The sequence below is a fragment of the Dama dama genome, chromosome 17 (genome assembly GCF_033118175.1).
Source record: "Dama dama isolate Ldn47 chromosome 17, ASM3311817v1, whole genome shotgun sequence".
NCBI classification, from domain to species: domain Eukaryota; kingdom Metazoa; phylum Chordata; class Mammalia; order Artiodactyla; family Cervidae; genus Dama; species Dama dama.
Window position 1 is genome coordinate 14,148,999 of NC_083697.1, and position 16,869 is coordinate 14,165,867.

Here is a 16,869-nt window from a genome sequence, read left to right on the forward strand (position 1 = left end):
GGAATCAGCCATCCTACTTTACAGACAACGAATATGTAGACATTCGTTGAAGAAACACACAGAAATCTAGCAATCCTAGCTTTGGTGAAGACCCCTCTTCCCATACTTTTAGCTGGGACGTCCTTTCCTCCGTTTTTGCGCCGCGCTGACTTGGGCGCGCTGAATGCCTTGGGCGTTCCTTCCTCTGTAGTGAGTTCAACGCGGAGTGAGTCATCAAGTCTCTGTAAATTGCCAGATTCGCCTGTAGACTGCAATATCTTCGAGATCCCGAAGCGTGTACCTTCCCATGTCGGCAGTGCGGTACCCAAAATATCCTAGTAAATATTATTATAAGCATCCTTGTTACCAGTAAATAATATTATGACTCAAGTAATACGTACTGAATGAACAGCTGAACCTGCAACCTGTTGAATGAATGAATGCACCCTCAATACAAACTCCCTCCTTCCTACGGGATTCCAAGGTGAAAATGTGGCTCTAATTTAGCCACAGCGTTAATATCTTTGACCTGCGGGAGGGAAACGAACCAACACACAGAACAGGAAGGGGAGAAAAGAGAAAAGAGAGGAGGACGCGCAGCCGGTGCGCGCGCCGCGCCGGGCGGCGGGAGCCGCCCCCGCCCCGCCCCGCCGCGTCTGTGCGCGCGCGCCGCAGGGAGCGCGGCCGCCGGTCGGAGCCCGGCGCCGGGGGCGCGCCGCCGGGAGAGGCTTTGACGTGGCAGTTCCAGCAACTCGGCGAGCGAGACCGGCCTGCGGGGACGCCGGCGCGAGGCGAGGCGCGGCGGGAGCAGCGGCCGCCGCGGGAGCGGGGTCACCGGGCAGCCGGCAGTGGGGGCAGAGCCCGGCGGCGGGCGGGCGCCGAGCAGGTAATGCCGCGCCCAGCCTGGCTGCGCTGCGGCGGGACCCTTCCCCAGACACAGTTGTGGCGGGGTGCGGCGCCAGGCTGGGGGTGCGCTGGGGCGGTGGCGAGAGGCGGGATGCCCACTCGTGGCGGGCAGCGGAGGAGACCTCCTGCTTTGCTTCTTCAGCTCTTTCGTGTAGTTTAATACTGGGGGCGGGGGGCGGGGGGCGTGGGCATTTTTCACCCGCCCCTGCGCCCCTATCTTTGTGTCTGGGGATGCTGAAACTCTCTGGTTAGGGTCCTCAGTAGCCACGGTATTCCAGCGTTACTGCCCTCGGTTTTCTGATCTCTGTATCAACTTAATTTCCCCTTCCTTGGAGGGAGGGAATGCTGGAAATACTCGTTTTGTGATAATGGCAAAGGTATCTTCAAGCTTCGGGACAGCCTGATAGTGAAACTGATTTGTCCGAATCGCAGCTGGGTCCGGGGTAAGACGTGCATCTGGTGAGAACGGTCGGGTGACAGCGGGCGGGGGGTTGTCCTGGGCTTGGAATCCCAGATTTTGAGGCTCGGCCTGCTCGTGCCAAGTGGCTTTCTGCCATGTTGCCGCCTGAAGCTGAGTCAGGCTTCTGTAACTTGGTGCTCCAATGTGAGGAAGTTTGACGTGGCAGGCTGGGTTGAGTGAGGAAGCAGGTTCCTGCCAGGACCAGTGAAGAGGGACCCGGCTGCTTCCTGCCCTTTGCAGCGAACATCCCTGCCTTTCGTCTGTCACTCAGCAACAGGCTGCTGCGTAGGTGTGTTGCTGCTGACTTCCTAAATGCACTTGGTTGGATGAGCTTGACCCAAGCTCAGGCTGCCACGTCTCTCTCCGCTAAGTGGGAGGAGGGAAGATGTGTTCAGTCATACAGTGGACCCAGGGGCCTATCACTCCTCTTCTTTAGATCTCCGCTTCCAAGGAGAATAAAGTGATCTTACAGTATTTTTACTCCAGTTGCTTTCATTTTGGAATCGTATAGTTTAACATGAAATTGAAACCAAATGAATGCAGTTTCCTGAATATGTTTCAAACCTTAGCCGGTTTCACTGACCTTATAGTTTAAAAGATAGCATCGTAAAATAGCAAAAGGAAGAATATTCCAATGCTGGGCGAAGAAAGTGGAAAGAAATTGTAGAATTGTTGTTTTTTTATCTGGAAAGGCTTTAGAAGCTTCATTTTGTAACAGAGAACTGACGCTCGGAGAGGTTCTTCCGCTTATTCTGTGTCACACAGCTAAGTATGAGCAGATGTGTAGTGTAAACCCACTTCTCTTGCTGGGATTCAGAGCTTTTTCTAACTTTTCTTTTTAAGACTAGTTCTATGAAATGTCTCTTCTTTTATGAAACCTGGAGAAAATGCCAGCTTTAAAACATGTTGATGTTTTGGTTCTGAGTAGAATCAAGATGGACCTATTGTATTTGTGAGTTGTGTATGTGTGCTTAAACACATGTGCAATTGGACTTTTCCCCTTCATTGTTTAAATATATGTGCATGTATTCTTAGAGGTGTGGTATTTAAATCAGAAGAAAAGTCTGTCATCTTTGCCTGAGAAACCACTGACAGCTGTCAAATAGTTGTAGGCTGCCACTTGGCTTCCTCAATATATGACTCGTAAAATCAGTCCATTATCAACTTATTTTCTACTATATCTGTGGGACTTTTTTCCCCTTTGTATCCTAACTGCCTGGTTAAAGTTACTAGTTAGGATAGCACTAAAATGACACAAGTCAAAACATCCGATTTCAGGCTGCTGGCGAGTCTGCTGGTCAGTCAGTGACGTGGTTATTGCCAGTGACGTGCTCTATGCTGAAACAGGGCCATGGAAACAAAAGGCACGAAGATAGTAGGTACATTTATGAGAGACAAAGTCTCTGTGACACCGTTTAGGCTTACAATGGAAGAGGGATTGGCAGCTGGTATTCAGGATTTAATGCCTGTGCATTTGCCTGGGGCTATGGAAGTGAGTTACTGAGTTCCATAGAGCTGTGGTTAGAGCCGTTTTAGGGGAAAAGTGATATTGTTTGATATGAACCTGTCTCGTGCACTTGATAACTGTACCTTTCTTCAGACTATCATAAACATTTATTAACAGTGTTTATGTTTTTAATAACATTAAGTGACTCAAACTCTCGCGTTGATGTTTTTTCTTTTTCCTTCTGTTCCAGGGTTCTTTTATAGAACTGTTCCTTGGAATGATATTTTCATAATGAGCCAGCAAGGTTATGTGGCTACACCTCCCTATTCTCAGCCCCAGCCTGGAATTGGCCTTTCTCCCCCACATTATGGGCACTATGGGGGCCCGTCTCATGCAGCTTCTTCACCAGGTAAGGCGCGTTATTTTGACTCATGTGTGATTATTGAATCTCAAGCTCGGAGACATAAGATATTCTGAAAGAGCAGCTTTGGAAGAGTAGAATGGTAATTATAGACGATGCAGTGGTTTGAGCTTATAGGATTATTTGGAAAAACCTGACTTATCACTGTGGTTTTTGCATGGGGAGTTTATTTTTTTAAATATAGATGAAAACAAAGACACTTCCTGAGTGTCTTGTTTTTACTGTTAGACTTGCTCTTGCTATTAACCGGTAGTGTGAGGTTATTACAAACACTAAAACCCCCACAAATTATATATACATACACATACATGTGCATATGTATATGTATATACACTATATACTAAATATATGTATGTTGAATATATACATACACTAACTAATATTGAAAAAATCTCATTAGATTTGTATGCTGAAGTTTAGTCAGTGATGATAATAGTAAGAAAAACATGGTCTTGCTGTAAAGTCATTATTGAATAATATTGGTTGCCCTAAAATATGGTACCCAGCAAGGAATCTTGGTTTTTGGAGCAGAGGTGGGAGGAGTCATGGAGTGGGACTCCTGTTGCTCTGATGGCAGCTGACGTGGTAAGATCACCTCCCATTTTCAAGGGGCTGCCCTGAGAGGCCAAGTTTCAGGGTCAGCAGGGAGGCTAATAATAGCTTGTTTCAGTGCTGATGACCCCAGATTCCCTAAAAACATTTGTGAAAGGCAGTTCTTGGGACTTCTGAGGAATCCACTCAAATCCTTGGGGAAACTGGGCTGTGTGTAAATAATTGAGTATCTCTTGAGGTTTACTAGGACTGACTCAGGGATATAGGATCCAGGTCTTGCTGGGTAGCTTGTGTGGACTGCAGAGTCAGCTAGGGGTGAGGAAAGCCTCTGGGGAGGCTTGATGCTAGCAGCCACGCACAGTTGCTGCAGAAGATGCTGTGAGACTGAATTTCCTGTGGGAAGTCACTCTTCTGACTTAGTCCAGGTTTTAAAAACCTCCAGCTGAGGCATCATCATCTTGTCCAGGTTCAGTCCTCCCCATGACATTGATCTGGGTCCTGTAGGAACCATTTAACCCATCTTTCTCCAGTTTCTTTTCTGTCTGGTGGTTCATTCCCCCTCAGCATTTATATATAATGATAATTATGCATTACTCTTTTTTTGACTGCTTACCATGTATCATAAGCTGGTCCTAAAAGAATTATGTGTATAATTTTCTTTAACCGTCATTCAGTGCTGTTCAGTAGATTATTAGCCCTATTTGGCAGCTAAGAAAACTGGATGTCTGAAATACCATGATTTATCTAAAGTACAGAGCTGGTGGTGTAACCGGGATTCCCACCGGGGGTCCCTCGAGAAGACAGCAGCAAACTTGAATAGACACCTAAGTGAAACGTTCAGTGTTCCTCACTTTTCCGCCTTCTCTTCGCAGCCATCTCTTAAACAAGTCCTCAGCCTACTCCCTGACACCCACCCTTGCCTCGCGGCTCTCCCGGCTCGGTGTGTTCCCTGCCCCATCGCCTGGGCCCCGTCCAGCCTTCCCCTTCTCCCACTAGGGTTGCTAGTGACCTCCTGTTACCACAGGCGGAGACACTGTCTTGTGCTCTTGAATTTGACACCGTTTACTGCTTTTGTCTGTACAGAGCTCTTTTCTGCTTTGGTTTCAATGACACTGTCCTTTCGTTAGTTTTCTTGGTGGCTTTTTGGACAGCTCCTCTCAGGGGTTCCCACTTCCCCACATGACCCTTACGTGGTGCTGATTCTGCTTCTTTGTTCTGACTTCACCCTTCTCCCCTCACTGTAGATTTTTCCCTTAACTGTGTTATTCCATATGAAGGGCTGGTCTCTGAGATTTTTTCCTCCAGTCCAGATGACTTTCTTAAGCTCCAGGTCTGTATTTTCAGTTGCCAACCTGTTTACATGGGTATATCAAACTCATCATGTCCAGAATAACTCAGTATATTTTTTCATAAAGCATGTTTTTTTCTGGCATTCCATACTCACCGAGCAGCTATCATTCATTCAGCTACCTAAATAGAACTTTTCACTGTTTTAAAAAGTCTCTCCCTTTTACCTTCTATAATCCAGATTCTTTTGGGGGTAATTGAAAATCTTTTCTACCTGCTTCCTCCTTTCTACCCAGTAGTCACTATTCTTGCTCCAGCCGTCACCTCTCACCTGGATGACTAACGTCTCCTAACCACATCCTCTCTCCAGCCTTTCTCCAAACAGTCCAGTCCTGTGTTCCGTTCATTCAGTCACTCATCATGTCCAACTCTTTGAGAACCCATGGGCTGCAGCACGCCAGTATTCCCTGTCCATCACCAACTCCTGAAGCCTGTTCAAACTCATTCATGTCCACTGAGTCGGTGATGCCATCCAGCCATCTCATCCTCTGTCTTCTCCTTCTCCTCCTGCCTTCAGTCTTTCCCAGCTTTTCAGGGTCTTTTCCAATGAGTCAGTTCTTCGCATCAGGTGGCCAAAGTACTGGGGCTTCAACTTCAGCATCAGTCCTTCCAATGAACATTCAAGACTGATTTTCTTTACAATTGACTGGTTTGATTTTCTTGCAGTCCAAGGGACTCTCAAGAGTCTTCTCCAACACCACAGTTCAAAAGTATCAATTCTTCGGCACTCAGCTTTCTTTATGGTCCAACTCTCACATCCATATATGGCTACTGGAAAAACCATAGCTTTGACTAGGCGGACCTTTGTCCGCAAAGTAATGTCTCTGCTTTTTAATATGCTGTCTAGGTTGGTCATAGCTTTTCTTCCAAGGAGCAAGCATCTTTTAATTTCATGGCTGCAGTCACCATCTGCAGTGATTTTGGAGCCCTCAAAAATAAAGTCTGTCACTGTTTCCACTGTTTCCCTATCTATTTGCCGTGAAGTGATCAGCCTGGATGTCATGATCTTAGTTTTCTGAACGTTGAGCTTTAAGCCAGCTTTTTCACTCTCTTCTTTCACTTTCATCAAGAAGCTCTTCATTTCCTCTTCCCTTTCTGCCGTAAGTGTGGTGTCATCTGCATATCTGAGGTTATTGATATTTCTCCTGGCAATCTAGATTCCAGCTGGTGATTCATCCAGCCCTGCGTTTCTTATTATGTACTCTGCATGTAAGTTAAATAAGCAGGGTGACAATATACAGCCTTGAAGTACTCCTTTCCTAATTTAGAACCAGCCTGCTGTTCCTTGTCCTGTTCTAACTGTTGCTTCTTGACCTGCATTTAGGTTTCTCAGGAGGCAGGTCAGGTGGTCTGTGTTGGAGGGACTTTTATAGCCTGCAGATCTGATTCTGACTTTCTTCTGCTTCAGACCTTTCTGGCACCTGCATAAAGCTGGTCTGTGCCTCCGGTCAGCGCCTCCACCCTGCCCTTCCCCGCAGCGTGTGCCCTAGCCTGCTCCTGCAGACTCGGTTCACCTGTGGGTCTTGGCTGACGTTTCTGACCACATCCTGTTCTTCCTCAACCTTATTCACAGATCCTCTTCTCCTGTGTTCTCCAAGCCCTGTGTGGCTTTGCTGCCAGTTACCACACTGTGTGTAATAGATGTGCCTGAACAGTTCAAAAGGTCCTCACACAGTGCTCATTCAAGAAATGAGTGAACGACCAGCTGCTGCGTTCATCAGCAGAGTACTCAGGTGTTCACCAGTGGTAAAACACCGTTTGTTGGATTAGATCCTTCATGCTTTAACTTCAACCTCTTTGTCCTTATCAGTTCTCAGATACCAGGCCATCAGACTCTGTCTGTGTACATACCTTTCTGTAAATTGTGGTATATTTGTTTAATGATTTAAAACTGTCACTGAATTACCTGAGCCTATCTTTCTCTGTGCTGAATGACCTTAGATCTCTTAGTCTTCAGTCATCACGTACCTTCTTCTTTTCTAGTCTTTTTTTTTTTGGTGACAGACTCAGAGAACTTGGCTGTAGCTCCTTGAACTGTCTGTTCTACCATGGATCTGGACAGCGCCCTGTCTCAGTTCTATTTCTTGCATACCACACTATCCTTTGTGCCTGTTATGTGATGCTAGTCCTGTGCAGTAACCATGCAGCAGGTTTACTGGGTGAGCAAAATACCTGTGGCGATGCAGCACCGAATAAAATGAACCCAAGCTCCGTCCTTATAGTACAGACTTGTCTAGTGGGATGTGCATTAAGGAAATGGACAGTGACAATGCAGGGGAAACACCGTTTTGAGGAAGCAGAGTGTGGAATGGAAGCTCACAGCAGGGGCACCTAACCAAGGCTTACGGATGAAGGGACTCTTCCTGGAAGGAAGAACCTGAAAGATGAGTGAGGGTCGGCCAAATAGGGAGGCAGGTCCCTGGGGTTGGAGAGGTGACACCTTTGCGGACCTGCAGGAGGTTCACCGTGGCTCTCAGGACAGTAGGGTGCAGTGAAGCATCTTAAGCTGGGAAGGGTCATGTATATTGTTTAGTTATAGTCCACATTGGAAAGAGTGTGAGCAGGGAATCAGCGGGCACACTGCTTTCTGGAGCACAGTTTCGGGTCCTCAGCATTGTTGACATTTGGGGCCAGCTAATTCTTTGTTGTGGGGGAGGCCGTGCTGTGCATCCTAGGGCCTCTAATAGCATCCTTGGCTTCTACCGATCATCAGATAGCAGTGGTCCCTCTTCTACTCCCACCCCTGGCCCCAAGCCGTAGCAACCGAAAGTCTTAGACCTTGCCAAGTGTCCCTTCAGGAGCAGCATCACCCTTGGTGGAGGACCACTTGTCTAGAAGCTGAGCAGCAGGAACTGTTGATGTCCTGGAACCGGGGGCTGTGGTGAGGCTTCTAATAAATAGTGAACTCTTGTAGGAATAGCAGCAGCCACAGCACCTTAGCAATGAGTCATTATGGTTCTGCCTGCATAGTAGGGAGTTTGTTTATTTTAGATAAACTTCTTCCTTTCTCAAATGGTTTTTAATTTTGGTTTCAGTTTGTCAGATCCAGGGCCAAATCCAAGATACGCTTTTCTGCGATGTTGTTTTGGTCAGAGATCAGTCTAGAAAGACCTCTGTAAAAGGGTATCAGGAAGCTAAGAGAATAGTAGAGTCAGAGAACCAGGTGACTCTACGGTCATGGAGCCAACATCCAGTAAGCATTGCCTTTCTACCTGGGAGCCGTCACTAGAGCACATGGCAGCCCAGTCTGTAAGGGAGTCTAAGAAACGGAGATTCCATCTTTCCAGCTCAGGACCACATGGAAAGGCAAGCCAGAAAGGAATTAGAATTGGTATTGTATAAGCTAGTCTGTAAAAAAAAATGTCATTGCATTAAAGGCCAGTTTATGATTTTAGATATTTTTCTTTGGGCATTGTTGTTGTTCAGTCACTCAGCCATGTCTGACTCTTTGTGACCCCATGGACTGCAGCACGTTAGGCTTCCCTGTCCTTCACTGTCTCCCAGAGCTTGCTCAAACTCATGTCCATTGAGTCAGCAATGCTGTCTAACCATCTAATCCTCTGCCGCCCGCTTCTCCTCTTGCCCTCAATCTTTTCCAGCATCAGGGTCTTTTCCAGAGAACTGGCTTTTTGCATCAGGTAGGCAAACTATTGGAGCTTCAGCTTCAGCATCAGTCCTTCCAATGAATATTCAGGACTGATTTCCTTTAGGATTGATTGGTTTCATCTCTTTGCTGTCCAAGGAACTCTCAAGAGTCTTCTCCACAATTTGAAAGCATCAGTTATTTGGTGCTCAGCCTGTTTTATGGTCTAACTCTCACATCCATACATGACTGCTGGAAAAACCATAACTTTGACTAGGCAGACCTTTTTTGGCAAAGTGATGTCTCTGCTTTTTAATGTGCTGTCTAGGTTCATCATAGCTTTTCTTCCAAGGAGCAAACATCTTTTAATTTCAAGGCTGCAGTCACCATCTGCAGTGATTTTGGAGTCCAAGAAAATAAAATCTGTCACTGTTTCCACTTTCTCTCCATCTAATTGCCATGAAGTGATGGGACCGGATCCCCTGATCTTAGTTTTATGAATGTTGAGTCTTAAGCAAGCTTTTTCACTCTCTTCTTTCACCCTCCTCAAGAGAGAGCATAAGCATAGTTAGATCTTTCTCATGGTATGGTTTTGCTTTCCTATTAAAATTCTCATACTGAAATTCTCATAACCTGATTTCTCTTTGTTTCTGATCACTTATGAAAATGCCAGGTATGTGACCAAAGACTATGACTTTGCAGATAACAGTGATATTGGTTTCCTTTGCCCTGAGAATAGAGTCCAAATGGCCCCCAGGACTTTGTAGTCTGACCCCAGCCAACCTGGACAGCCTCTGCTCTGGCCACTCCCCACACCGTCTGCCGACACTTAGCCTTTTGCCTAATCACACCCCGCTCTCTCCGATCTTCACTTAAGCTTTGCCTCCTGCCTGGAATCCCCTGTCCTATCTCTGTGCTAAGAGCTCCTGCCTGTTCAGAATTCAGCTCGAGCAGGCCTTCCTCTCTGAACTTTTCTGGATTCCCATAGGAAGTGTCAGGTCGTTCCTCTGCATTTTACTCTTGTCCCCAGGCGCTGTAATTGTTTACATGGCTGTCTCTTCCCTAAGAGCTCCAAGTGCCTTAGAGGCACATTGAGTGTATGTTGAACAAGAATGAATTTGAATCATTGCTACCGAGTTGATTTCCAAAAATAAAAGGGAAAGAATCTTTTAGTAAGATTTCTGTGAGACATTTCTGCTTGAGTGTGTAAGAACTGTTTTTGGTTTGGTTTGGTTTTTAGAAACAGGTTTATAAATATATGCATCTCATGTACACATGAAAATACCAGTACATGAGTAACTCCGAGAACTAGTTTTTGGTGCTGTGTGAGGGTTGCCATGAAACTGCTGTTTGCTTACCTATTTAAGGAATGAGAATATCTTTGGTTTCTTGTAATGCCTTTAATTATTATTGCATTAGCGCTAGTATTGTAGATTTTCTATTTTTGTCCAAAATAATGTTTTAAGAATGAAAATACAAGAGTGCATATAATTATGATATATGTATTTTGTTAGAATATATTGATAAATCCTTGAAAAAAAGGGAGCAAAGGGTATGACCAGGGTGAGGAAACTAAGATTTCTTGGGAGATTCCCTTTATTTATCTGGCATTGTTCTGGATGCTTCTATGCCCGTTACCTAGTTTAATTCTCAGAATGATCCACAGAGACAGGGGACACTGTTGCCATGGTATAGTGTTAAAAGTTTAGGTTCTGAAAGAAAAAAGTATCTTTTTAGGGTCACAGGTGTTTAGTGATACAGGAAGAATGCAGACTCCAGTCTGCGTGGCTGTAAGTCTCCTGTTTTTCTAATTCTGCTGGATTTGAGTTATAAACTGTATGTAAAAATAAGAATAATATTTGTTGTTTTTGTTCTTGGTATATGGAAAATGGCTAAATAAACTGTGATGGTAAAGTTAATATAAATTTTTTCTTAAGTTTGAGGAATTCAGTTTTCAGAAAAGAAACCTCTGTATAATTCTCACTAATATTGTTCATGAATACTACTACTTCCCTGGCCGTGTTTCATTCTGGATTACCCAGGCATCTGAGAGCATGCCCCTCAGAGGGTTGTGATGACCACATAAGAAATTCTTCCTGGGCCACTGTAGGGTCGTTGAGTCACTTTCCTTACTCTCTAAGGGAATAAGCTTTCTCGGAAGATGAAAGAAGAAAGGAAACGTTGAGTGTGAAATACCATCGTGCGGTCAAATGGAAGAGCTCACACAGGGCAGCCAGGAGGTCACTGGTGATGGTGCCAGAGAGGAAAAGGGGGTCAAAGTGAAGCGAGTGGGAGAAGGCAAACCTGTGGTTACCAGGGGGCAGGGGCGGGATAAGCTGGGAGACTGGGGCTAACATGTATACTCTACTATATAGAAAATAGGCGACTAGTAAGGGTCTACTCTATAACACAGGGAACTCTACTGTATTCTGTAATGGTCTAATGGGGAAAGTATCTAAAAAAAGAGTGGGTGTATGTATAGTAACCGATTCACTTTGCTGTGCTGTTGAAACTACCACAACATAGTAAACAGACTATACTCCAATAAAAATTAGAAGAAAAAATGTTGAAAGGTCTGGAGCAAAAACAAGTAGAATAGGAGTAGGGACAACACATAGAAGAAATGTACTTTCTCTCTCTCTCTTTTTGAAGTCTGAAAGGGGTGTCACAAGTAATCAAGTCTGAACCTTTCCTTCTGCAGTGAGGGGAAACTGAGGCCCACAGAGATAAACTTCTTGCCCAGCATGGCTGGATGGGGCATCACACTGCTCTAACCAAAGCTCAGTGATTTGTCTCCTGTCCCACCATTTCTTTAGAAGAAGGAGAGAAAAAATGTTTGAGAACAGTTTTAAAGAGAAACTTTTAAAGATCTCCGTTGCAGAAGAGGTGCTTGTAAATTAAAATGGGCACTGCTGGGAGCATCCCCATCACGTGTGGTCTCGTAGTTTGTGTGAGAGGCTGGGGTGACATGAGCGGGCCCTCAGCTGTTTATCACCCAGCCCGTGGAATCCTGGAAAAATTACCAGCTCTGAGGTCCGTGCCCTGGATCCGTGAGAGAAGCAGATGCTGTTCTCCATGCACTTTCCTCATGCTATAACCCGGGCGTTTTCAGAGGTCCTTCCCTGTAGTTAGAATTACTATGCTTTGTGACGCCCCATGCTGTTTCCTCCCCAGATTTGTAGTCTGATCCCCAGCGGGCTATTGCAGTGTGTGCTCTAGCAGTCTTTATCTGACAGTGTGTTTCTGTCCGGGTGCCTCTCTCCCAGACACAAAGATTTGCTTCTGTCTTAGTTTCTGGTTAGCGTTAAAGTGATGCCTATGCTCCTGTCGCTGGCGGTCAGACAGGGACGCTGCAGCCCGGAGTGGGTGAGTCTGTGCTGGTGAAGGCAGGTGTGGAGGAGACCCTGTTCTCAGCCGGTCTTCCCCTCCGCCCCTCGTTTTCCGCTTTTGACCTGTTACCTCCGTGTCCTGTTTCCCTGCACGTTCACCCTCTTCTGAGCTCCTGTCCTTCCCTTGCAGGCATGATAAAGCCGGCAGGGCCTCTGGGGGCGGCTCCCCCTGGGGGGATGTTGCCTCAGGGCCATCCGCCTCCTGGACCCCACCAGTTTGGCCAGAACGGAGCTCATGCGCAAGGTCCTCCTCCACAAAGGTGAGCTGGAGTCCAACCCCCATCTGTGTAAATCTACCGAAATCGTCTCACGGGTCCCTTCTGCACGTGCAGGTTTGTCGATGGAAACTTTGACCTCTTGATGCCTCGAAAGGATCTACTGGTAAACTGTCAGGAAACAAAGTGTTTACAAAAGTTAGGACATTGAAATACCAGTACTAATAAATAAAGTACCAATACTGTTAAAAAAATAATGAAAATTACTTGTGTCAGTAGCTTTTAGTTTGGAGTTATATTCATCTTCTGTGTATGCGTGCTCAGTTACTAAATTGTGCCCAACTCTGCAACCCCATGGACTCTATCCACCAGTCTCCTCAGTCCATGGGATTTCTCAGGCAAGAATACTGGAGTGGATTTCCATTTCCTTCTCCAGGGGATCTTCCCAACCCAGGGATTGAACCCACGTCTCCTGCACTGGCAGGTCGGTCTGTAGCACTGAGCCACCGGGGAAGCCCATGTTCATCTCAGTGTTTTGTGTTAATCTCTAATTCCTCTAGATGTCTGTGGTTTATGTTCTCCAGTGAAATTTTAAATCATCTGTTCTCTTAAGTCCTTTACAGAACTGAGTTCAGTGCCAGTAGGTGCTGAATAAATACTTAAAAAATTAAATCAGATTGCGACCAGTGGTGAAGACTGTGGATTTGATGTGGAAGGCACATGGATGCCAGTGCAGGACTCTCGAAAGGCGGGGGGCTACTAAAGACAACCCAGGAAATCAGTCTGTTTGTGTTTATAAATTAAGGAAGGGAGAAGTGGGAGGCGGGCCTGGAGAAGCCAAGGTGTGAGATGCGGGACGTGCTGGGAGCCCTGCAACCCCTCGGGACTGTGCCCTGGGGGGGATTCACCTCACACCTTCCCGGCTGGAGTCATGTGTCCTGGGAGGTGTTGCTGTTGAGAATCCCCGTGCTGAGTGGTAGACAGTGTTCACGTTGGAATTTGTCCAGGGATTACCCAGAGGCTTTGTTTCCCAGGATCCTTCCTAGGTTGTCAGGCTGCAGGGTTGGGGTTTGGGGGGAAGTAGGCCCTCTGGAGGACTCTGGACCCTGCTGATGGTGAGGTCCTTGGGTTACCCTTTCAAGGAGACCTAGTCCCTGTTGATGGGGAAACTCCCTCTGGCACATTTTAAATCATCACTGACAGGGCATTCATGAGGCCGTCATCTCCTGGTTCTTGTTCTGATAACATTTTCCATTGAAATGGTAGCTCTGAGATGCAGTGAAGGTTATTGTAGGGATCACTGGATGAGTGAGTCTAAGTAATTTGCTTTCCACGGGATTGTGCTTTGAACAAGGAGCGAGAAGTCCAAGGCCCCAGTTCAGGACCTGCCCCTCCGGCCCCCAGTCTCAACAGTGTAGCAGCGGGGCCTGAGGGGAGGACACAAAGGTTGAACCTAGATGCTACCTCTGGTTCATTAGCCTTGTGATGTTGGAGACATTCCTAGGCCTTTAGATCTCCTTTTCCTCACTTGTACAATGAGGAAATAGAATTCTCAGTCCTGAACAGAGGGGAGAAGTTCTGGAGAAGTACATTGTTGTGAACTGTCAAGCAGGTCAGATTATTTTTTTAAAGAAATGCAAAAATAGAACAGCCACTTTGAAGTTAAATTTTGAGTCACTAGAAATAGCCTAGATTGCTTTGAACTTTTTGGTTGTTTCCACTTGTTTTCTTGAATTAGGTTACGTGTGTATGTTAGTCACTCAGTTGTGTCCGACACATTGCAGCCCCATGGACTGTAGCCCTCAGGCTCCTCTGTCCATGGAATTCTCCAGGCAAGAACACTGGAGTGGGTTGCCGTTCTCCTCGCCAGGGGATCTTTCTGACCCAGGGGTTGGCCTGGGTCTCCTCTGAGCCACTGGGGAAGCCCAGGTGAATCACGGACTTGGCATCAGTCGCATTGTGGCTGTGCGCTCAGCACGGCGTCTGCCAGTGATGAGTAGCAGAGACTAAGGTCGGGCGTATGCGATCCTCGTGGCTCACGCAGCTCTGGCTGGACAAGTTACTCCGCCTCTGCGTGCCTTGGTTTCCTCATCACAGGTGTAACAGTAAAGATGTGCTGGTGAGGATTTTGGTCATTAGTCCATGCAGAGAACCTCGCACAGCGCCCATGAAAGGCAATGTGCATTAGCCGTTATCAACACCTGCTCCACGGGATTTGGAGAGTCTCTGGTCTGTTGCTTGCCCTGCCTGCTAGCTCAGGGTAGCTGCCTCTCATGGCTCAGTTGAGAAATCTGCCTGTGTTGTGATCCCTAGGGAGACACTGACAGATTTTGCCCCATCTCTTTCTCCTCCTGTACTGTTCCGTTGCTTCAGCTTACACTGAATTAAAGGCTGGAAAAGGAGCTATAGACACTGAATTTATGGTTGATGGTGGGGAAGGATGGGGGTAAGGGATAGTTAGGGAGTTTGGGGTTGACATGTACGCACTGCTGTGCATGGATAACTGAAGAAGGACCTACTGGATACCGCAGGGAGCTCTGCTCAGGGGTCTGTGGCAGCCTGGATGGGGAGTGGTGTGAGGGAGAAGGGATACGTGTGTATGTATGGCTGGGTCCCCTCGCTGTTCACCGGAAACTGTCACAACTTTGTTAGCTATACCCTAACACAAACTACAAAGTTAAAAAAAAAAAAATGGAGAGGTCCAGTGTTCAGGCTAAGCCTCTGTGGTGAGACTCCGTAGCCTCCCGGACGCATTTCTGTGTCTGCAGTTCAGTGCAGGGCAAAGGGCCCCGTGACTGTGCTGGTGAGTCATTCCAGCCTGAGGACAGGGCTTGTCAGAGAGAGCAGGTCACCCGTGGCCTTTTTGTGATGGTTGCAGCACTTCAAGGAGTCATTTGTCCCGAGAGGACCCATCCTAGAAGTCTTTTCATTTTTTTTTTTTTTGCCATATCTAAACTGTTGAATAAAAACGTGATCAATTCAGAGCCATTATGCTGAGTTAAATTTTAAAATCATAATTTTTATTTTTAAATATTGCTATTTCAAAGTTTCCTAAAACTTAAAAATCATACCTAGTCATTTGGCTTTTTGATTGGCTGAGGCAGAATAAATGTCTTAAAATTATAAATGGTACTAAAGTTATCTACAGTGTGTTACTGCTGGGTGGGATTAATTTCTTATACAAAATCTATAACCTAAAGTTCCATTTTTTAATCATTAAGGGAAAATTTAATTGTAAGTGTTCTGTTTTGACCCAAGAAATGGGAAATTACATGGAAGGGAAGGTGGGAAGGAGACTCGTCTTCCCAAATTGAAGCTATTATCAGGGTGAATCTACTAAGAAATTGGCTTCAGTGGAAAAGTAGAAAACAAGAAAAATAAACACATAGTTGTTTTCTTTTTCTTTTTTGTGTGTATGTGTAATGACATTACACAATGACAATTTGGCAGAGCTTTTATTTTATTCAGTGGGCTCAGTATTTAAAAATCTAGATTTTGTATCCATCTAATCTTGAAAAATTTGGTACCTTACCTCCAGATTCTAATAAACTTCAGCATGTCACTCACTCCTTAGGCAATTTGTTGTTAACTTGAAGATGAAAAGTGTTTGAGGTTGAGCAGACCACAGACAGCTGAGTCACCTCTTGAGAAGTTTAGGGTGAAATCGAGGCTCACTTCTGATATTTTATAATCCTCAGGTTATAATCTTTTATGGTTCTTTTTGATTACCTCTCCTGACATTCAATGAAACAGTTAATTAAAATATGTAATTGGAGCTTATCTATTCTAATTTTCATTATAATTGTGCTAAATTTATAGATTTAACTTGAAAAGAATTGATACCGTAATAACTTTGAATCTTTTGATTCATAAACAAGTATATTCCTCTATTTAAGTCTACTTTAATTTCTCTTAGCAATAGTTTATATCTTCTAGTATAGAGGTTTTGCACTTATTTTGTTAAATTCATTCCCAGTGCTGTATGTTTTTCAATGGTATTATAAATGGTGTATTTTAAACTTGCACTTCCTCATTGTTTGTTGCTAGTATATAGAAATAGAATTCATTTTTGCAAAAAAAAAAAAGTAATTGAATGTTTCTTAACCAAGAAACATGGTAAATGGAGTAATCAGTGAGAAATACTTAAATCTGTATGATTTTTAATTCTAACCACATTGTATTTAGAGCAGGGAAAGGATCGTTCCTTCTTTATGGATTGAAAACTGAGAGCTACAAGGAATTATGTGGCTTCTCCCAGCTCACACAGCAAGTCTTTAGGTTAGGAATCAGAGGCCTGGATTCTCACTGAAGCTCTGAGATCCACATGGCCTTGAATAAACTAATTTAGGAAAGTAATGAAACTTGAAAAATATTAAACCATTTTGTATGTTTAAGATGTTTTGTTAATCTTTTCATATGTATGTCAGAGCTTTTAAAAATATTTTTATTAAAAAGTTATTTAATAAAAGTTATCCTTTCAGTACTATTTTACTTTTACTTTTAAGTTGATAATATTGCTTGACTGATTCATGTTGACGTATGGCAAAAACCACCACAATATTGTAATCAT

General features: G+C 45.0%; 1 protein-coding gene across 3 annotated transcripts in view; it reads left to right on the top strand.

Annotated features, from left to right (window-relative positions):
• Positions 1-763: 763 nt before the first annotated feature.
• Positions 764-16,869, top strand: part of SEC24D (SEC24 homolog D, COPII coat complex component) — a 114,400-nt gene continuing 98,294 nt past the window's right edge. Inside the window, exons 1-3 of one of the 3 annotated variants that reach the window (XM_061164135.1) lie at positions 764-865; positions 3,043-3,201; positions 12,215-12,344. In XM_061164135.1, coding sequence (XP_061020118.1) covers positions 3,084-3,201; positions 12,215-12,344 — 248 coding nt within the window. In that variant the 5' untranslated portion in view covers positions 764-865; positions 3,043-3,083. Of the gene's footprint in view, positions 866-1,612; positions 1,635-3,042; positions 3,202-12,214; positions 12,345-16,869 lie in introns of those variants that run through there. The other 2 variants (XM_061164134.1, XM_061164133.1) reach the window with 2 other exon arrangements.